Genomic DNA, 22,197 nt, shown 5'->3' on the forward strand with positions numbered 1-22,197 from the left:
GTGTTTTTGAAAGTGACTTCCCTCTTGACCTGGTAATTTATATATACAGTTGTCAATTTTAGAGATGAAAAGAGAGGAAAAATCAGGGGTAGAGGATGCTTTAAGATGATATATTAGAGGGGGAGGGAGTGCACGAGAGAGGTTTTCCTGGGTAGCTTTAAATGTTTAAAGCACAAGTAATGGGTTCGTTGCCGCTGGGGATGCGTCTGATTTAGGGTTTTTCAACTTTGGAAGCAATGGAGTTTTTAATGATGAAAGCTTCAAAGTTCTAATCACTATCACCCCCTTTCTTCCTGACATGTCCCCATCTATGGGTAGCAGAAAGTTTTTGCAGAACAGTATGAAATCGACCCTGCTCTATGCATAGGCTACCGTTGCCTGTTTCACCAACAGATCCAGCAAAGCCCCCTCAATTATCAACCCAAATCATTTTCTTCACTTGCTTTATTTGTTATTTAAAAGAGAAAAAGAAAAGGGGTTTCCAGCTTTTGTTTCCTCTTTACGCACTAGTTACTGAAATTAGACAACAATTATTATATATGATTCCAAGAACAGAAGCTATTGCAAGTAAAATGCAGAAACAATTTAATGGCAGGCTATAAGAACAAACATCAAAAGCAACAGGTAGATATAATGCATGTCTGTGGTAGTATATATACACTAGAGATCAAACATCTCCCGAATATCACATATTCAGCTTCGACGAAGTAGCATAAATATGAACTTAAATAAATGGAGCTCCGCAATCCACCAAGGAACATAGTAGTACTATGCTCTGTCAACTAATTCAATAGGCTGCTGCATATAAATGTAGGAGTTGTTGCCAAGGTTTCTTCACATGTGGATACATGTATAGTTCTATAAACCATGATTGTATCAAAAATATTTTAATACCGTTTTGAAAGAACTGACTATAACTTTTTACAAACAACACACATGGAAGACAACTGATTCAGCAAAGTGATTTTGAGGAAAAAGAACCAGAAGTGTATACCTATGCTATATAATTTACAAGAGTAGAATGGGAAAAACATAGACGGCCAAAAATATACTTAAATTACCAGGAAAAAGTGAGGGTATGCTAGAGATAAAACAAAATGATGTCAAGTAATATGCAGGCCATCTTTTATAACTGTTCAATCATCGAATCCGGGCATTGCAAACTGAGCAGCAAATGCTTCAACTCGATTCCGAAGATCAATGATATCTTTGTTATTCTGAAGACCCTTGAGAAACTCTTTCTGCAATTTTCCGTGATCTCTCTGTACAGCACTTGTAATCTGAGCTGCTCTGTAAAGAAAGTCAGCCATTGTCTCAAAATCAGAATCTGAACAGCCTCTTGATGTCATAGCAGGCGTACCTGAGAGAAAATTAGGGAAGTTAAAGACATTAATGGAAAAAGATGGGTTGTAAGCCAATACTTAGGTGACAAAGAAGCACAAACCAAAAACACAAGATGTGCTCTTTTTAACACCTTCGTATCCTCAAATGATCTTTGATTGCTATAATACTCTCTAGCTATGACACGAATTAGTCACTTCTAAATATGTTATTAGTGTAATAAAACATATTAGTGCACTTGAAAGAACTGATTAATAGTAGTCCATAACATTATTTTACCAATTGGCTAATTTCAACGACTCAAAAACAATCTGCAAACAAACCTAGAAAATGTGCTTGTCTAACAATAATAAAGGCACGATCTACTTTGACCTTTAATGAAGCTCTATTTATTCCCGCAACCCCCCCCCCCAAAAAAAAAAAGAAAACAAGAATACTCCTTACCAATTCTAACTCCTCCAGGAGAAATAGCACCATTTTCACCAAATATAGCGGTTTTATTCAGGGTGATGTGGCACATCTCACACGCTTTCTCATAGCATTTACCTGGGGAACAGAATAAGAGAATTATTTATAGAAGGAAGCGTTCAAGGAAGCATATGTTATGATATGAAGGAAATGCACTGTGTATGACTAATTGCGCATATAGGTCATTTTTCATGGTAATAAATTTTTTGAATTATCAAACAGGTTAAACTCCAAATTCCCATCAACAAATAGATGGGCTGGGATGTAGACAGAAGAAAAACTTGTAGAGAATATAGTCTAGAAGCAATTCTTCCTTCTCTTAAGATTCTCAAGAAAATAGGCAGTGTTTAAACTGAACTATAAACGTTTATTTTCACTTCTCAGAATATTTTATTTCAGTTGCTTTATTAGCTTTTCCAGTTGAATTTATAAAAACTAACCTATCCATACTCCTTGGAGTAAAACACAGTCATAAGCTTTCCCCTTTTAAAACATAGCCAAGAAATGGTTATCAAAAGAAAAAAAAGCCTTGAACAAGACTAGTAAGATTTATTACAATGAATTGCAAGTTGATGTTCACAAGGGGCTTATGATAAATCAAGAATCTATGTCATGTTCTCCAACAAGGATGAAGAAAAGAATAGAAAAAATTTATTGATAAAGCCATTAAGAAGTTTTTAAGTGAAAACTGGTTGCAAAAATCTACAATGCTTACATAATCAAAGGAAACTACATGGAGAAATAGCTTAATTCCAACCAGAAACAATTTAAATATATTAGCATATATATGCTCAGCATGTAAATGCACCAAAAATCTATCATATTGAGCAGGCAAGATCAACGAACCTGTCAAGCCTAGAGTAGTGAGATCCCAAAGCAACAAATGGTTGTCAGTGCCCCCAGTAACCAACTTGCATTTTCTTCTCAGCAGAGCAGATGCTAATGCCTGAGCATTTTTCTTCACCTGTTGCATATATGCTTTGTATTCTGGTGTTGCCACTTGCTTCAAGGTTATGGCAAGAGCAGCAATATGATTATTATGAGGCCCCCCTTGTAATGATGGAAAAACAGCAAAGTTTATCTTTTCCTCAAAATCATACTGGCCACTACAATCACCACTGTTACCGAGACACATGCCTTGCTTTCTTGATTTTGCACCCCTCCTATAAAAATTATACCTCCCCTTGGGCCACGTAGACTTTTGTGAGTTGTTGAAGTAACAATATCACAGTAGTCAAATGGACTGGAACATTCCTGCAATGGAAAAAAGTGAACATGCTGGTAAGGGGAAAGAAGAACACAAATTTGCCTTTGCATGAAAGGAAATACTGATTTCATCAAAATGAAGTAACATTACAAATACTGATTCCATTCAACTTCAATAAGCCATAAGTTCCAAATATTGCTAGGAAATACAGATTAAAAGGGTGATATTTGGTTTCTTCCAACTAAAGTTTAACCTTTCTCTCTAAATGGTAGGTATAGTATGGGGCATCTTTGGTCTTCCTTAAATGCAAATGTTAGCATGTATGTTTAGGTTGAGTTCAGTAGCAAGAACTCCATGCATATCCAGCAGTCAAACAGTAATTCTAATTGACAATTTACCAAGAGCAATGCTACTTGTAAGTTAACCTAAGTGATACCAAGGAAATGGACACTTTTATGGTTTAGATAACTAACTTAACTCGGGCCTATTAATATCCAAATGAATTGCAAGACACCTCTACTCAGGGCACAAAAATCTTTATAATAGAATCAGAACATCAAACCAATAATTACTCAAAACAAGAAAATTTCGAACCTTAGCTGCCACAAGACCACTAATTTGAGCCATATCACACATCAAAACCGCTCCACACCTATCTGCAATCTGCCTAAACCTGGCATAGTCCCACTCTCTAGGATAGGAACTCCCGCCACAAATAAGAATCTTGGGCCGGTAATCAAGCGCCTTTTCCTCGAGCTTATCATAATCAATATACCCTGTTTGAGGATTCAACTTATAAGGAAAACTCTCAAAAAATATAGACGCAGCAGATACTTTCTTCCCACCCGGCATATACCATCCATGACTCATATGCCCTCCAGACGGCGGATCCAACCCCATTATCCTATCGCCTGGCAACAAGAGTCCGGTATAAACAGCGAAATTAGCGGAAGTACACGAATAAGGCTGCACGTTAACACCCCATTTCTCGGAATCAAGATTAAAAGCTGTCAATGCACGCTCGTGGCATAGGGTTTCAATTTGATCTATAAAGTGGTTGCCCGTATAGTACCTGGCGCCAGGCATCCCTTCGGAGTACTTGTTCGTTAAATGGCTTCCCAATGCTTCCATCGCAGCTCGGCACACAAAGTTTTCGGAAGCAATAAGCTCAATTCCCAAGAACTGCCTTTGTTTTTCCTTATTCATGATTTCATTCAATTCTGGATCCGCCTCTTCTAGCGGTTGGTTTCCCCATGACCGGACAGCGGCTCGTCTTTGGTCAAAACTTGGCTCGGAACATAACAGTTTACAAGGGTTCGAAACAGGTTTAGGATCCCTTTGTCTTTTCACGCACATAGATCGCCCTAGAATCCTAATTTCTTCATCTTCGTTGTTGTGGTCTTTGTGCTTGCCGTTCTCCAAACGAGGGGCACCGTCGTCTTTTTCCTCGAAGAACTGTAAAGGAACGGGCCGCACCGGGTTCGACGAGCAGCGAAAGCTGGTATCGATTTGAAGCGAAATCGAATCGTCTGCAATGGAATTTTTAGCAAAACCCAAAGGCAAACCCGATTGAGCCTGAGATAAATCCATTCAAACCCTTAAAAAGGCAACTATTAAAATTAAAATAAAAAAATGAAGTGTTTGGGAGAAACTCTTTGAGGGAGTAGGGGAATAACAGCTTACGGCCCTTAAGGGTAAGCGTAAAAGCAACAAAAACAATGGCTGCACTTCCTAAAGCAATTACAACGGAAATAACGAAGCATTGCCTGATTCTTTGAAGCAAAAACAGAGCAAAAATTTGAGTAACTTTTTTTTTTTTCAATTCATGTACAAATTGGAATTATTAATACATATAGATATAATGTTGAAAGGGAAAGGTTCTAATGTAGACGGAATCACGACTAGGTTCAAGCTTGTCAGGGGGCAAAAAAATTTGAAGCCCGGCCCAGAACCAGAATAAAAGGGGGAAAAATGGAAAAGGTGTGATCTTTTTTTCTTTTCAATTCATATATTATAATGCATAAAAGGAAAAGTTAACTCATGTAGACTGAATCACCGCTAGGTTCAAGCTTGTCAGAGGCCCAAAATAATTTGAAGCCCGGCCCAGATCCAGAATAAAAGAGGGTTCGTGGATTCTAATACAATGCTTCTTTTCAACCTTTTTTGTCGTCGTCGCGTCGTCCATGGAGTCGCCTTCATCGTCGACTTCCTTGAATTTTCTTTCGTACTGGAATTATCTCAATTTTCTACTATTCCGTCCGGCTCTCGCTGTGCTTTTCGTTCTCTCTTTTATTATTCTCTGTAATTCTTATTTTTTTCCTTTCAAAACTTATCCTTTACTTTTTCGTAATTTAAGGGTTTTGCTGGCTGAAAATTGTCTTCTCTTTTTTTTTTTTGCTTGAATTTATTTATAAAAATTTTAAATTTATAGGGTGGCTGTTGGCGTGGAAGTTGGTTCTGGTTCATGTTCCACTGGTTCAAGAAATTTTCGGTCTGAGGAAAAAACCGGTTAAACCAAAGCCGCCGACTCGTCGATTATCAAGATATTATAACAGCATCAACTCTCATAGTTCTACTTCTCAATAGGTAATTTATTTATTTATTTTTAATTTGTTGCATTATGTTGTGTTAGCATGAAAAAGAGATTGAATTTTTTAGTTATAGCTTGGGTGTGTGCTAGTTTATTAATGAAAGAACATAATTTGATTAGAGAATGTTAATTAAGGTGAAATTGAAGTGATAAATTGCATCATTTAGCACTAAGAACCCTTAATGTAGTAGCTGCTAAGATATTGATTCAGTGATGGTGATATGCTACATCACTTGAACTGGACCTAGTGAGTGTTTAATACGAGTATGCGTCTAGACATGAGTTTACTTATTCTAAATTTTTTGGTATATTTTGAGGATATTATTTCGTACTCATGTCTGAATCCAAATGACTTCTTATTCCACACCAAACCAAGGTCAGGTTAGCTCATGATTTGGCCTTAGACCTTGGAAGATACAATTTGGTGAATGGGGTTTATTGCTATACACTATTCACCTGCCTTTGGGATTTGCATTAGAAAAGGAATTTTCTCAAAAGAAAGGGCAATTAACCAATGTTTAATTTATGAAGGGAAGAATCAGTGTTCAATATTCTTGTATGTGTTCATATGCAGTTTGTTCGACGTTGGTTAGTTAAAAAAATCTTGTATAACGATTGGAATTGTGTTCCCTTGCATTAGCCATTAGGTTGTTTTTGATGGTTTTCTTGCTGTTCATTGGGTTGTTTTACGATTCTTAGTTTCAGTATTTCCCTTGGATACTCTCTATCTATGTTATCTGAACGTTTTATTTAACTTCAAGTATGTGTTAGATACCTCTGTGGAACATATTCAGGCGTGTTGGTTATATTTGTCAAAGTAACCTGCAGTTCAGTCTGTTCTTTCTTATTTTATTTGCCTGTAATTTAGCACTTTAGCAGTGCCAGTGGCATATCTAAACTGTATGGTTGGTGTTGAAAGCAGAAAAAAAAAAAAAAAAAAAAAAAAGACTTTATTGATAGCTTGTAAAATACAATGTTTATATAATTTTCATCCCCAATCTGAGTGCAACTTTGTGTGGATGATAGCAGCCACAAAGCTCTGTTTCCAGATGGTCGAAACCTAAAGCAGTGCTGGCAGCTTGAAATACATTGGAGAAGATTGAGATGATTCAATTTGTTTCATACTTTTGTGGACAGAAAGTTGTCAAACAGCAAAAGGTAAACTTGTTCATTATTTGATCTAAATGAAGGAAATGACATTCGAGATGACTAGAGAATGTAGTGTTTTGTTTATCACTTCTGTAAATATATTTTCAACTGTTGTAAAAAACTCCATTACTGAAAATATATGATGATCATTAAAAGTTTCCATTTCTTGTTCCATTAGAATTGGAGTCATGAGTACTTCCAATTATAGTATAGGTGTCATTGAAATTATCTTAACCGTGCAAGTGAATAATAAATGATTTGGCAACCAGAAATGGCCTTATTATGAAAGTACATTACATATGAAAATTTTAATCCGAATTTGGAAGTGAATGTCAAATGTAAGTGGCCTTACTATAAAGAGATGACAGAAATGTAAATGTGAGTATGTAAATGTACATTTATCCTACACAGGTGTGGATATATATACATCTCTCTCCAAATTACTGTACGAGGAGTTTATGTATATAAATAATTTTAAAATTTTTAATCATTGTTTATATATTTTTTATAATTCTTAATTAATTTTAGATTTTTTTATAGTTTTTTAAGAAATAATGAACTCGGTAAACTATTTGCCCTAAATCATTCTAGATGCCTTTAGTAATTTTAAAAAAACTATGCTTTTTTCTGTATTTAATAATTTTAAATAATACTAAACATTTTTATAATGTTTTAAAAAATATATGTCCCAGATGAAATGAATCAGTACAATTATTTGTTCAGGCTCATCATGGATGGGATTTTTTAAATAATTATAAAAAAATTATTTATTTTTAAATTTTTTTAAAATATTTTCACCTTAACATGAGGTACATATCTAATTCCTCCATCAGCTACATCAACATTCAACAGTAGAAATGGATGTAATTTAAATAAAATGATCAATTTGTTTTTTACCTAACATATAAAAATTAATTTATTTATTTTTAACTAAAAATGAATATAATTTTAAACAAAATTATTATTTTTTTATTTACATACGAGAATTAATTTATCCATTTTCTAAGTAAAGATGGATGCGATTTTAAACAAAATGACGAGTTTACCTTTTAATTTTATAGAGATTAATTTACTCATTTCTAAGTAGAAAGGGTAAAATATAATTTAACTCTTAATATGAATGTCTTCGTGCACTTTTACCTAATCATACTCATTCTTTAATTTCATATTATATAAAAAAATTGAAAAAGTCAAATTATTACTTAATAACAACACAGATAAAATTTGAATAAAAAATATTAATTTATATAATTTTTAATAATATATATAGACTAATTTACCCATTTTTTAAATAAAAGACTATACTCTTTCCAACTCCATTATTTGAAAGATCATATTCCTGATCGCATATGTTAGACATGGGTTTTAACAATGTGCTCAAATGTAGCCATGAGAACGTTACTATTAGGGACGTCCGAAGGATTATGGACGGAAGAAATATTCAGAATGGAAATTTACAAAAATCTGCCGGTTGAGTTGCATGGTGAAAAACGATGGTTGCTTTTCAGCTAATAATGAGTTGATATTCACCAAAACCAAAGCCCATCCAAGCTCAGGCAGCTATCAACAAAAGAAAAGGAATGGGAAAATATGTTGCTTTGAGAAATAAATAAATCTGAATATTCTTTAGTTGTACAAGTGTTTGCCCCCTTTCCGAGAAAAGAAACATTAAATAAAATGTGGCCCATGAAAACCAAAATGTGATAATGTTACATAGGCAAAAATAGCAAATGAAATATGAAAAAGAGAAAAAGCCTTCACGTACTAATGAGATTTGTCAAGAGGACCAATTGTATGTAGCAGCAATGCCCATTTAGATTTACTGATCATCTCCCGAAGATTCATGAGTGACCACAGTTGCTTTCTTACTACTACCTGGCCCTGAAGAAACTTTAACCATCGCTGGTCTTAGTAGCCGATCCCCAAGGAGGAATCCACGACGAAATTCTTGGATGATAATCCCTTCCTTGAACTCTTGCGACTCTTCGCGTGCTATTGCTTCGTGTAGCTGTAACATACAAGTTGGAACCAAGTGAATCAATAACAAAATGACTAGGAATGTACTGATTCTTGTGACAAGTCACTCCAAAGCCTATACAATTTGTTCAACCAAATTTATGGATGGGTATATTTCTCTTTTGGGCTCAAAACAGGAATATTCAATCAGATATACCCCGAAGAATAAACTTATGTCAACCAGATGAGATGATCTAAACATGAAAACTAAACCGAACAGGTATATGCACCGAGCTTTGTAATCTTCTGTTTAAGATTTAGAATGATCCCTAGTATGGACACAAGCTCTCAATCTAAAGAAGTATGCTTTTGCTGCTGGACTAGCATGGCATCCAACTTTGGAGATCAAAAGAAGATTTTCATCGTATGTACCTAGCAGTAGCACAAACTTGCAATATAGTTTCTGAATGGATATCACTCACTTAGCACCCCCATAAAGTGCACAGCTTGAAGATAATCAGGCTAGCTCATAGAGTTTGAAACTGAAACACAAACTGAACCAAGAGAATCCCTAAACAGACGAAACTAACAATTAAACCAAAGTGTTTACTAGACTGAAGGTTTGGTTCCTACGCTACATATTCTAACCTTTTGCAAAAATTTAAGCAGATAGGAAACTAACTGAACCATGTGTGTGCCTGTGGGTATAAATGTATACAAAGTATCCTACACTTGCAATATGTTCTCTAATGTGACTGAACCAAACAAAACCCTATTGAAGGCTAGCAACAAATAAAGTAACAAACAGACATTACTTGTAGCATTTAAAACTTACAGAGGGATCAAAGGGCTTTCCAACTGTAGGGACAACAGCCACTTGCAAACTCCTCATGATCTCCACAAATTGCTTGTATATACCCTGATAACTCATATCTATCTTCTTTTCTTTCTCCGTTTCGGGTTTAATTTGTTGCTTGGCTCTCTCAAAACTGTCAACCATGGGCAACAGACTCTCCATCACTTCTCCTTTAGCATCAGACCTTGCCGTAAGTCTCTCCTTCTCAGATCTTTTCCGATAATTATCAAAATCAGCTTGCAAACGGATATACTTCTCTTTCCCAGAGGTTATCTCTGCCGACAATTCCAAAACTTGTTTTTCCAATCCATTCTTCTCGTTTTCTAAAATGCTAATTCTACTCTCAATTTCAGATACAATCCTATCATCTCCATTGAGAAGCGCCTCCCGGTAAACTCCAATCATGGCCTTTAAACCGGGAAAATCTTCTCCAGCTGATGCTTTTACATTTTCCTGTTAAAATTCCTTAATGAAATTAATACTAATTACAAACAATTAAACAATAATAAGCATCTATTATCGATTGATATGATTCAATTTTCATCTTCAGCCAATTTTTTTCTACTGTGATATAATAAAGGAGGGAAATTCTACATATCCTTCTCTCAATCTAATGCTACAACTTATAATAGATACAAGAAAAGAAAATAAAGAACCCAGGAGGAAGGGAGAAAAAAAGAACTTACAGTGCGAGCAGATTCCTGGGCTGAAAGAGAAGCCTTGAAAGTCCACCTTTGGGGATAGTTTTTGCGGTTCAGAGGGAAGGAAAGGTTAGATGGAGAAAACCCAGAAAAGGGTTTTGAAAAGCTAGGTCTTTGGTAAAGAAATTGGACCGGCGATGAAGCTATATGGGTGTGTTTTGAGGGTTTTAAAGAAGAAGCAGAGAAGTGAGAAGGAAAGAGAGAGTGGTTAGAGAATGAAGCAGCCATCTAGAATGGTGAACGATGAAACTGGGATTAGTAGATTGTGCAATAGATTGGCGTGTAAAAATTTAACCAAATTAAAGCCTGGGAAAAGAGTCCTTGGTGGCAGCCACTAGCCAGCCCGCCCTTTGGCCTTCTTGCCTTTGCCGGACACCGTGACTGAGTGGAGGATTTCTCTGGAGAAAGGAGATTGAATTGAAGCGATTTCGCTTACTAACTTTCTCTTTGGGCTGTGCTTATGGGCCTGGCTTTGTTTTGGATAAAGCCCCCCAAAAAACCCAATTGGAATGCTCTCTTCTCCAATATTCTCAACTTTTCTTGTTTTCTCAGAAGTGAATAATCAATAATAATATCTTCCAAAAATAATAATAGTAGTATATAATACAGTTGAATAAAATAATGAGAAATTGGATTTTTTTATAATTTTTTGTTTTATAAATAATAATTAATATTAATAATAAAACATTTTAATTTTTTAAGACTATGAGTATAATTTTAACATACTAAATTAATAAATTATTTTTTAATTACCACTTCAAATAATTAACAAATTTCATTCAAACATTTTTTTTAGTATAACTAACATTACAATCCAACCAACAAGTGTTAAATATAGTGTCAAAATACATTGCACTCCCAAGAGAAGAACGAACAAAGTGTAAATCTTGGATATAACATTGTAGAAAGGGGCAATCATGAACCTTAAATATAAACCGTACAATAAACATAAAAAGTAAAAAAAAAAAAGGAAAACCAATCTTACAATCAATAAAAATTTCAAAACTCCTACTAATAGTATACCTTACCATTCAACACTTCTTGTTGTCGTTTATGCAAACATAATGTTTTATAACTTCTAACAAATTTAACAACTATTTTAGATTTTTCAGGACTTGAAAACTTCTAAAGAAAGAAATTTCCAGTTCTCTCATGCATCTCTGGATTCTCTTTGTTTTTGTAAGAAACAAAAGCTAGATCTCATTACCATGGCATTCATTAGAGGTTCATTTACTTTTGCATTGTGTCACTTAAGCTAGTCATCTTTTTAGCTTATTATCTAGCTTTATATATACTTGCAATTCTGGCATTGGTAATCCTGAAAGCTTATAAATAAGTATTTGCATTGTTAGACAATAGGTTTTAACAAATTAGTATAATGAGTTTTAGCATTGTTAAACAGACATATTCGGCCTCTAGCGCATGTCCCATTAATCATCAAAATGAAAGAATATAGAAGTTACCTCCGCTATCAATGATGGCCACTTGTCCTCTTCTTCTTCGTGCTCTTTGCTTTGCATGTGTCGGACTCGAGTCGAGAATTTACATATGTTACGAAGAAACCCGACAACGCAACTACGTCAAAACAAACCACTAATCTCCAATTCATCCGTGTGGAAAGAGATAATAAGCCCTTTTCTTGTTCTTGTTTTTGCGGAATTGAGGTTGGTAAGTAGATATTTTAGTCTTGAAAAAGATTTCATTAGGCGAGTAATATTTTTTCAAAATAGTACCACCTTCAGGTTTGGAGTTAAAATTAAAAATAAAGAGAATAAATCTCAAATTTGATAAAAGAATAAAATTTTCTAAATTCATAATTTCAATAAAATCAGCCTCATATTGGCTAAATTTTTAACACTATTATCGATTTAAACTATAATTAGTTCCTCACATTAAGTGAACAAAAAAATTGTCAAACTAAACTATCAACATTAAATTTCAATTTTGGTGATAGTCAAAAGACCAAAATCAAAATTTGACCATAATCATATTAGCAAGAAAAAGAGCCCAGAAAAGATAATGTAACACGGAAATGGCAGAGTCAACTAATTTGCTCTAACTCCAATTCCAATCTAAGCATCCGTCCACACACACGAAAAAAATTCCACTGTCGTTTAGTACCAAGAAGAAAAAGGGGGAAAAAACCGAGATTGTGTCAAATATCAACATCTTTTAACACAGACTAGAATCAAAACCTAAGCACGTATTTATATGAGCAAGTAAACAACTAGAGATAAAATCATATCAGGTGTCAACCTCCTGACTGCCTGCCTGCCTGCCTAAAATTACCTGCAAAACAAAATATTTTAGCGAACAACATATCAATATATGGGTCAGACAGAAAACAATAGCACCTCAAGCCCGTATTGAAATGCGTCTGTGCGGGTAAGTATATAAAGCTATGCATCAGAATATAACAGTACGATACTATTTTACACCAAAATTATGGAGCTCATATTCAATAAATGATGTTTAGGAATTAATATATACATGTGTGTGTGTGTGTGTGTGTGTGTGTGTGTGTGTGTGTGTGTGTGTGCGCGTTTAACAGGTATAACTAGGCTTAGACCAAAATAGATCACCATTATGCATTTTCTTACATACCCTTTGATTTTGTTTTCTTATTATTAAGCCAACCTTATTCCAACCCCAGAAAAACACTCACAAAGCAAACTGGTTTTCTCAAAATCCTGAACGAAAGTCTTTTTGGACCAGACCCCTTGGAGACCAAGGCTTTTGGGTGTACCACAAAACCATGAGAAATTGGACAAACTGTTTTTATGACTCTAAGCAAAGCCTGCTTCAAGTCTTCAACCATTTCCTGGCTCAACTCTTCTATTTCCTTTTAATACTGTCGCTCAAAGAAAATTAATGGCAGGCAAATACATCCTTTGGAAATAGGGAAATTATTAGTTTGGGTGCACGCTCATTCTTGACAAGCAGTCAGCTCCGGCCAGCAACAACTAAAATATTTATGTATTCCAGTGTTCTTTTTTGAGAAATGTAGGTACAACTCTATAGACGACATTGGTCACAACTTTTTCCCCAACCTTCCTAATACTAAAATACACAGGCAAGCAGATGAATATGGAAAAGGAAAACAGATCATTTCTAGAACAACAGGATGAAAAATAGATAAAGCTTTATAACATCCAGGCCTCATGTAAGCATCAAATAGCAGTAGCAGCATGATAAAATTGTAAAATCCAATAACAGAAACCATACCTAAACAGTTACTCATCTGCATGATCTGGACAACAATTCATTCACAAGGAGAAGCCTTCAAAAGTTGAGGCTCGTTGGCATTGGACATCTAGCCTGTCAAGCAGCTTCGAACAGCCATAAGTCAATGAAAGATCTAAGGAGTTCTTTTCACTCACAGCTTCATCATGCCTTTTACCTCCAACATCATCCATGCAACCAACATCATCAAATCTGCTTCTGACAGGCTCTTTCAAAGCAATTATCTTGCCAAACAATCGAAACGAACCAACACCTACTTTGCTTGAGTTGCAACCCCCATGTTCAATAAGTTCCGTGCCAAAGGAAACCATGCTGCTCTGACTATCAGGTGACAAGTTGTCAGACTGTGAACTGCCAATATTGAGCTCAGTGGATATTCTAGTTGGCTTGGGTACCACATAGTTGCCAGAGAAGTTATCAGTGGACATCACTGGGGTATTCTCACTCACATCGTTGGTTAAACTTTGCAAGTGAAAATGATATTGCCTGGCTCCCTGCATGCCAGCAGGAAAAGAATTGTAATTCAACAGTGATGGATTCAAATACCCCATTGTTGAATTAGTTAACCCTGACACAGGAAATATTTCACCCTCTGCATCAGCCAGCCCTGAATCCTGAGAAAACTTCAGCCTCTTTTCCGAGGGGAACGAGGAATGAAGCGGTGAGGAGGAAGAAATTTGAACTTGCCATGGGTTCACTTTCCTTGCATCCTGGAGAACTTCAGGTTCATCCCAAGCAACCTAATGATATAAATATAATGCAATAGTGAGTCACAAAAGATAGAGGAGAAAAAAAATTCTATAAGTAGCAACATTGATGAAATTAAAAAGTTAGACTCAATTACCATCAAAAACTTTAATAAAGATTAAACAAACACCATCCTACCACAAACCCACCCCCAAAATGCTGCCTTGGAAATGTTTCAAAATATGAATAAACTTTTCTATCATTAGTACCAGTCATAGAACATGAGTAAGGAAAAGAAAAAGAGAGAGCGAGAGAGATTAAACCAAGCCTTGATCATAGAACCAAAAGCTTACCTATTATATGTTATGAAGATAGTATGGCATACAAATATCACAAGATACATCTCACCTAAGCATCAAATTTAAAACTTAGGAAACATGATTTGATGGGGCTGAAGTTAACTCAACATGACTAAACTCATTTTCTTTGTTAGTCAGGTGGCTCAAAATTGAATGAATCCTTTATTCCTTTCATAAATATAAAGTTATAGAAATTCAGAATTACCCACAATCAATATCAAGTCAAATATTTAATGATTTTACAAATACCTTGCCAAAATGCAACAAACAGAAAAAATAAGAACACCCATCTTACTTTGAGAGAGAAAACACTACCTAACAAGGCACACAAAATCCAAACACAACCTAGAAGAAAAGAAAAGAAACTGGTACAAAATCATTTCTGATCTGAATGAGATTCTAAGGAAATTCTACAAGTCTAATCTGATTGGCACCACCCATCCTTGGTCAAATTCCTAAGAAGAGTAACTCTAAAATTTGTTGACTTTTTTCCACTTTCTGTTTCTTAAGTCTCATTAAAATGTTAATAATGATTTGAAGCCTAATATAGGGCACTGATTTTTATTCTTTATTTTTTTTTTTGGGGGGTGGGGGGGTGATGCAAAAACAGATATACAAGAAGTAAAATGCAGCCTACTCGTAGAGCTGTAGAACATTCCAACCTCAATTCCTAAGTAAAACACCATAACTTACGTTATATAAGCATTTTGTACTCTTTCACTTTTAAGTGCACTTAATTTAAATACTGTTGAAAGTATAGTGCATAATTCTGGATTATTACTGATTAAATTGTTCATTGAAAATAGATCAACAGTAAACCACATTCAATTTAAACTTCATTTGGATGACCGGTCTACCACCCGCCATATAAATGAAGCTCTAATCACAATGAATAACCACAATTCAAACAATTGAGCCCGAAGCACTTTTACCTGAAGCATTCGCCAAGGCGAGCCAATCCAGGGGCCAGAATCCGGTACAGCAGCAGACATAACTGTCCCTTGAAACCAAGCCAATCGCGAGGAGTCCTCCGTCTCAACTGCCATCTTCACTCTGGTCCCCGCAGCCCAGTAAGTACTGATTCCAGCCTCCACCAACACCGCCCTCGCCACGAAATCAGTCCAACCGGCCCGAGGATAATACACAACCTCGAACGGGAACCCCCTCGCTGCCTTCTCCGCCGCTTCAGCCACTGCCTCCGCCGTCATCCTCCCCCTTCCTTCCCCTTTCATTGCTCCTCCATCACTCGGCTCTCTCCACCTCCCCGAATCCCCTCCGCCTTCTCCCGCCTTCATTGCTCGCCGGACTCCAATAAACATTTTCCAATTACAGTCCCTCATGAAAACAACAGAATCGCCGGCGATAAGCTTCTTTTGATTAACGAACTTGCTCCATCCCGTAGTGAGCAGATGCCTACGTGGCGTCCCTCGATAAATGTGACGAAACTCCCAAACACCGCCGCGAACGTCGGTGACGGAGAGAGTCTGAACCGGCGGATCAGCATTGTAGTCGAGCGGCGGGAAAACAGAATCGGCACAAAACCGCGGGACGGAGAATCCACCGCCGTTGTTGGCATCAGAGGGCGTTAAAACCTTAGCAAATGACACGATCTTATTCCTATCAGAATCCTCAACTTCACCATTCACATTTAGAAATTGATTAGGAAGCCTAGAAGTTTCAACAGGGGTGAGTAAAAGCTTAGCGAAGACCTCATCGGTTTTCGGATCGGCAAGATAATGAACGTCGGAGATAACGCAATTAATGAGAGGCCTAGACAGTACGAGAGAGGACAGTTTGGGCGTGGAACCGCAAACTTGTTCAAGGTGGCCTTGAGGGAAGTAATAAACCCTAGAATTAACGGTGGGGATCTGAACGGAAGAGCCGGCACAAGCTCGCCAGATCCTTGGATCAACATGACGAAGCTCCGGAGGACTAGACCGTGAAGGCGGCATTGGGCCGCTTAGGGTTTAATAAAACGAGGAGAGAATTCAAAAGGGTTAAAAAGAAAAGGGGCAGCGAGTCTAAGAGTGAGTGATGTTCGTTAGATTTTTACTTGAGAGATTTATATTTTTAATTTGTTTTTATGTTTTTATAGTATTTTATGGTCTGTCTGACTCTGACGCAGACTCTAAGAGGTGAGGTAGGAAAGAGAGAGAGTTCCGTCTCAAGGTCGGAGAAGCGGGCAAGGACGGGCAGATGGGCAATCACGAAACCCAAATGCTGTTATGTTAGCGTTTGTTTTTTTCCTTTTCCTTTTCGGGGAGAAAAAAGGGCAGAATATATGGTCGGTTAGAAATTTACATAACCGTCTCAACGTCGTCGTTGTGGACGCTCTACCTTCCAAAACGTAGAGTACAATCGCTCTGGAAATGAAGATGAAGTTTGTTCTGAAGTAAAGTACGAAAGTAACCTTTTGATGGTAAGAGGAAGTCAACCAATCAAATGGTCGTGAATACTTTACATTTGGAAAAAGGTCGACGGAGACATATTGAGTGAATCCCTGTTTGGTTGGGGTGTGTTTGTGGGGGGGGGGGGGTGGGGGGGGAGGTTGTGATTTGTGAGAGAAAAAAACCGAGGGAATTTTGCAACGACCGGATTTGGATTCCCTCTCTCTGCCTAGCTGTCGCAATTTACATTCACTACCGACATTGGAATTTTTTTAATTTAATTTTCTCTTGTTTTTTGGGTCGTATTTAAACACAATAATTACTGGCAATAGCCATGACATGGTAATAATCTGGACTCTCAATTTTTTTACAAAAGATATCAATGGTTTAATCTGACACTGAAATTTTGTTTAAAACCTTTCCCTGCTTAATGAAAAATTGAGGATAATTTCAACTTAATTTCCTTCTAATCTAACAAAAATAAATAATATTATTAAACATGAGGAAGTAGATGCTATTTATCATGGTATACGGATCTTCTTTATTATAGTCCTTATCTATCATTTCATGTTTTTTTTTATATATTAAATCCAACATTCTCCATCTTTTCATTCCAATTGCTCCCCCTATGCCTAATAATAGAGGATGGGGTTTAGAGTACATGGTGGACCAACCTATTGGAAGAACTTTTGTTCCCGAATTATCATATTCGAAAAATGTGGGGTCAAACTTAGATTAAACCTTTAGAAGTCTAGTCCAAGGCGAATTTCTAGACATTTACTTAAAGCACCTCCTCTTTTGATTTTTATAATTATTTATATATTTTTAATTAAAATTTTAATTTTTTATACATATTTGATTAATAGATTATAATTATATAGTAATTTTTTATATTTTGATAATATAAATTATAATTAAACAATTAATTAATTTTAAATTTTAAAAAATATTAATTATTATAAAAATTATCAATAATACTTAAAATCTCTTAACAAACAGTGATTCATGAAAAATATATTCTACAATATCATTACTAATATAATTAACAAGGAACCTACTATATATTCTATAGTAAAGTTTTTAACTAAAAAGGGAAACATTCAGTTGTGGTGTAGTCTTTTTGCTTGATAAGTGGCACACCTTATGAATTAGCATGTGGACAATAGACATTAAAAAGGTGATTAGGTCTTAATTTAATTAGTAACTGTATTGTTGCTAATGCAAGAATACATAGGTTCGAATGTGTTAAAATGAATTATTATTCTATTTAAGAGTTGGAGAAGGGTTATAGATAGTTATAAATCTTATATATAATAATAACCTATAATGAAATTAATGTTAAAGAAAAGTCATCAATTTATCTCCCATATTAATTATTCAACTTTTTTGGAAATATATACTAAATAATAATAATTCTACAAAGCATTTAATTATAATTTTTTTCCCTATATTTTAGAAAAGATATATTTAACACTATATATAAAATAATTTTAGTAAAATAACAATTACCGTAATTAGAATTTATAGAGAGCCTATAAATAAATTGTCTGCAATAAACAACACAGAATAAATAATATTTTGAGTTATCGTTCAAGAAAATTTTGAAGGTATCATTTTAAATTTAAACTTTGATTTATATTCTATTATTTAGTTTTTGTAAATTATGTATAATATATATTTTTACATTTTTTAAAGCTTAAAAAAAATTCTCAAACTTTAAAAAAAAAAGCAATTAATTTTTTTTCTCAATTAAGCACTTAAACTTTCAAAATATATCAAAAAGGCCATTAAAGTTTTTCAAAAAAAGGAATTAAGCCTCTACTCTCTTTTTTCACTCAAATGGGTACTTTAACTTTCAAAATGCATTAAAAAGACTTTTAAAATTAAAAAAATAAGCAATTAAGCTCCTACTCTTATTAAAAATTAGAAAAAGATTATAAATAATAATAAATAATAAATTTTAGAAAAAATATTAAATTTTAATAAAAATTTTAAATTTTATTAAAAATTAGAATTTTTTTACAAAAATCGTAACAAATAAAAAATTGTAAAATTATATAAAAATCACAAAAAAAAAATTTAACGACCCCTAGTTTAAATCAATTAAAGTCATCACGTGTAGCAATACAGCATGACATATGGTGAAAAATGATAAAATAAAAATAAAAATTATAGAAAAATTTATAAAATGTTTCTTTTGGTACGATAATTTTTATAAATTTTTTTACAAAATTTATATTTTTTTACATTTTGTATAATTTTCTTACGACTTTATAAAATTTTATAATTGTTTATATTTTATTTCTATTTTTATATTTTTAATAGTTTTTAATAGTTGAATTTTTTTATTTAAAATTTAATAATATTTATAGCTTTTAATTTTAATTTTTAAAATTTTTAATAAAAGCAATGGTTTTTTTTTAAAAAAAAAGCTTTTTGCACCATTAACACTATTTTTTTGGGTAACCCTTAAGCGTATTTTGAATCTTCTGTTTTTATTGACAATAACTCCCCTATTGTAATCAAATGTGGTGTGTTTTTATTAAGCTGTACGTGGAAGAGTTTTCATCGCAGTAGATAAAAACAAATATCGACTGGTTATCAGAAAATTGCATCCCATAAAAGTCAGGTAATAGCTTTTCAATTTATCCTTTTGAATTATTTTCCTTTACATTCAAATTTTTATTAAGTGTTATTACAAATTACACTTACAATTTTCAATATTGATTTTTTTTAAATAATAATAAATTCCAGGATCGAAGGTTCAAATTCATCAAAAAGAATTAGATTTGAATTCATACAAGAAAAATGATTATGAAGATTTATTTCATGTTTCTATTTGATTTATTTATGTAATCAATTTTCCATCTAATTTAATATGGTTTTCCTTATTCTTTATTGACATGTAAATGATGCCAAATTTGTGTAAATTTGATTTTTTTTCAATTACTTGATTATTTGTATTTAGGGTAAACTATACTTGATCACTCAATTATGCTTATGTTTTTGCTTTGGTCACCTAACTTTAATAAATTTAACATTTCTCATTTACAAATTCTATCAATTTAATCTTCAAACTTCCTAATCAAAATTTTAATTTTTAAAACTGAAACATTCCACATCTATAAATTTATAAAATCTCAAAAAAAAAAACCTTCTTCAATTAAAAGCCGTTTTCCAAGTCAATTCCTGATACTAATGAGTTTATCTTAAATCTTTATTTTCTTTTCTTTTTCTTTTTTCATTAGTTTTCTTCTAAATATAATATTTTATAACCCTTTCATTGATAAAATTTTGGCTAAAGAAAATGAAAACAAAACCCTTTAAAAAAAAACACTTCAGACTTACTCTTATTGTTATCAGTATGATAATTATTTCAAGGTACAAAGAAAAAGTCTTCAAAGTTGGTCATTGAAATTAGAAATTAAATCTAGAGTTAAAAAACATAGCTTTGAAAAATCCAATGGTTCAATCAATAATTATGTAAGAGAAAATATATATAAACTGATTAAGAAATTATTATGTGTTATATTTATTTTTAATTATTAAATCCATAATAAGTAATATGTATCACTAATAATCTAATTTAGCGTCAAATCATTCGCCAAGTTAAACTAAAACTAAATTTATGTTAGTTAGAGTGAAAAAAAAATATTTATAAAAATATAAATTATTTATATAAATTTATTATATTTTTTATTTTTTAAAATTTTCTATTATTTTTAATAGTGTTTAGTTAATTTCTAACACTGACTTATTAAAAAATAAACAAAAAGGGTTATATATACTAAATTGAATAATTTCAACCATAAATAAAACAATTTAGAGGTGTGAAATGCTTTTATTTTAAAACTTGGAAGCTTTAGTTAGGAAGTTTTAGGATCAAATTGATAGAATTTATAAATATGAATGGTTAAATTTATTGAATTATTTAGAATTAGGATCAAATTGACAGAATAAGTAAGTATTGAGGACTAAATATGTTATTTTACTAGTTAGAAAAACACTTTTCGTTATCAATTTACCGGTGCCTAAATTAAATTTTTTTAAAGTTAAGTGATCAAAACATGAACGTAAGTATAATTAGGTGACTATTTATATGGTTTACCCTTATATTTAATGTGTTGTATAATTAAAATTTATTTTCCAATGCCTTGATTATTTGTACTTAATAGAAATTAATAAAAATGTTAACTTTTGATATCAAAATAAAATAAAACTTCTGAGATAAAAGCAAATGTAAAAATACAGCAATAGATCATATCATATTGGCATGAAACTAATGCAAATTTTAGTACTATAATTCTAATTTATTAAAATAATATTACTTTGTCAAATTAATTTATCCATATTAATGCAACAATTAAAAATATCATATTAGCATGAAATAGTTGCATTGTTATTAAAGTTTTGTCTTCTTATTGTAATTCACCAAAAAAATAAATATTTTTAATTATTAAATTAGACATTTAATATGTTTTACGTAATTATATGTTTATTATATAAAATAAGCTAAATAATTTTTTTTAAATCATATAAGTAGAAGCTTTTATTGCTTACTACGCCATCTACTATAATCTTAATTAATATGTAATACTCGCTATAATGTTAATATGAGAGTCTTAATTAATATATACTACTTCTTTTAATTTAAGATTGAATTTAAATACTTTTAATATTTAGAATCACTTTTAAATTGAATTTTTTTCTATTAAAAAATTATGCTGAGTTATTTTTAAAGGAAATTTTATAATTTAAATTAACTCCACTTTTTTAATTAACTAAAAACATATTTCTTATAATAATTTAATTTGACATATTATTTTTAAAATTTTAAATTAAAATATCTTAAATTGAAGTAATTTAATATGTTTTAATTATTAAATATAATCAATTCATGCATCGCATGGAAGAAAAGCTAGTTTTATTTAATTACATTAACATTCCATATTAATCAAGCCTTGGTTCTTATGTTTATACAATCAAACGCATCAGTTTAGTGCAAATTTTCTGGAAAGAAAATGAGCACTTTTGGCCGAATTGAGTGAGATAGCAAATAATTAATATGACTTTATCCAGATTATATAAGTGAAATGTTAACAAGGAAATAACGACAAGACAGAAAATGATAGTCTGCCGCTTTGGCACGTTTCACTTTGCCGTTTTGGCACGATTTTGAGGGTTTTCTTTTCTCTTTCTTTTTCTTTACTGTTTTTGCGTTTTCTGTTGCAGTTTTGCTTCTGGTTATGTGGT

General features: G+C 33.0%; 3 protein-coding genes and 1 non-coding gene across 4 annotated transcripts; 1 reads left to right on the forward strand and 3 right to left on the reverse strand.

Moving 5' to 3' along the window:
- Nucleotides 1–750: 750 nt before the first annotated feature.
- On the reverse strand, nucleotides 751–4,989 carry LOC107924076 (serine hydroxymethyltransferase 7). The gene is given in 5 exon segments (XM_016854352.2): nucleotides 751–1,360; nucleotides 1,786–1,887; nucleotides 2,656–2,982; nucleotides 2,985–3,063; nucleotides 3,611–4,989. Coding segments are annotated over 5 exon segments (1,728 nt in total). The 5' UTR covers nucleotides 4,607–4,989; the 3' UTR covers nucleotides 751–1,136.
- Nucleotides 4,990–5,150: 161 nt separating this feature from the next.
- Nucleotides 5,151–6,915, forward strand: LOC107924078 (uncharacterized). The gene is made up of 3 exons (XR_005927284.1): nucleotides 5,151–5,317; nucleotides 5,448–5,602; nucleotides 6,636–6,915. It is a non-coding gene; the product is annotated as an uncharacterized protein (transcript).
- A 1,421-nt stretch (nucleotides 6,916–8,336) lies between these two features.
- On the reverse strand, nucleotides 8,337–10,755 carry LOC107924803 (protein GrpE). Its single transcript, XM_016855399.2, has 3 exons — nucleotides 10,254–10,755; nucleotides 9,547–10,020; nucleotides 8,337–8,763 (listed from the first exon to the last, which is right to left on the reverse strand). The coding sequence occupies exons 1-3, from the start codon at nucleotides 10,494–10,496 to the stop codon at nucleotides 8,575–8,577; spliced, it is 906 nt and encodes a 301-aa protein (XP_016710888.1). The 5' UTR covers nucleotides 10,497–10,755; the 3' UTR covers nucleotides 8,337–8,574.
- A 1,503-nt stretch (nucleotides 10,756–12,258) lies between these two features.
- LOC107922870 (auxin response factor 17) lies at nucleotides 12,259–16,803 on the reverse strand. Its single transcript, XM_016853074.2, has 3 exons — nucleotides 15,490–16,803; nucleotides 13,494–14,251; nucleotides 12,259–12,557 (listed from the first exon to the last, which is right to left on the reverse strand). Exons 1-2 carry the CDS (start codon nucleotides 16,507–16,509, stop codon nucleotides 13,535–13,537), a joined length of 1,737 nt encoding a protein of 578 aa, XP_016708563.2. The 5' UTR covers nucleotides 16,510–16,803; the 3' UTR covers nucleotides 12,259–12,557; nucleotides 13,494–13,534.
- Between the last annotated feature and the right edge of the window lie 5,394 nt (nucleotides 16,804–22,197).

Source organism: Gossypium hirsutum, chromosome A05, assembly GCF_007990345.1.
Source record: "Gossypium hirsutum isolate 1008001.06 chromosome A05, Gossypium_hirsutum_v2.1, whole genome shotgun sequence".
In the NCBI taxonomy this organism is placed as follows: Eukaryota; Viridiplantae; Streptophyta; class Magnoliopsida; order Malvales; family Malvaceae; genus Gossypium; species Gossypium hirsutum.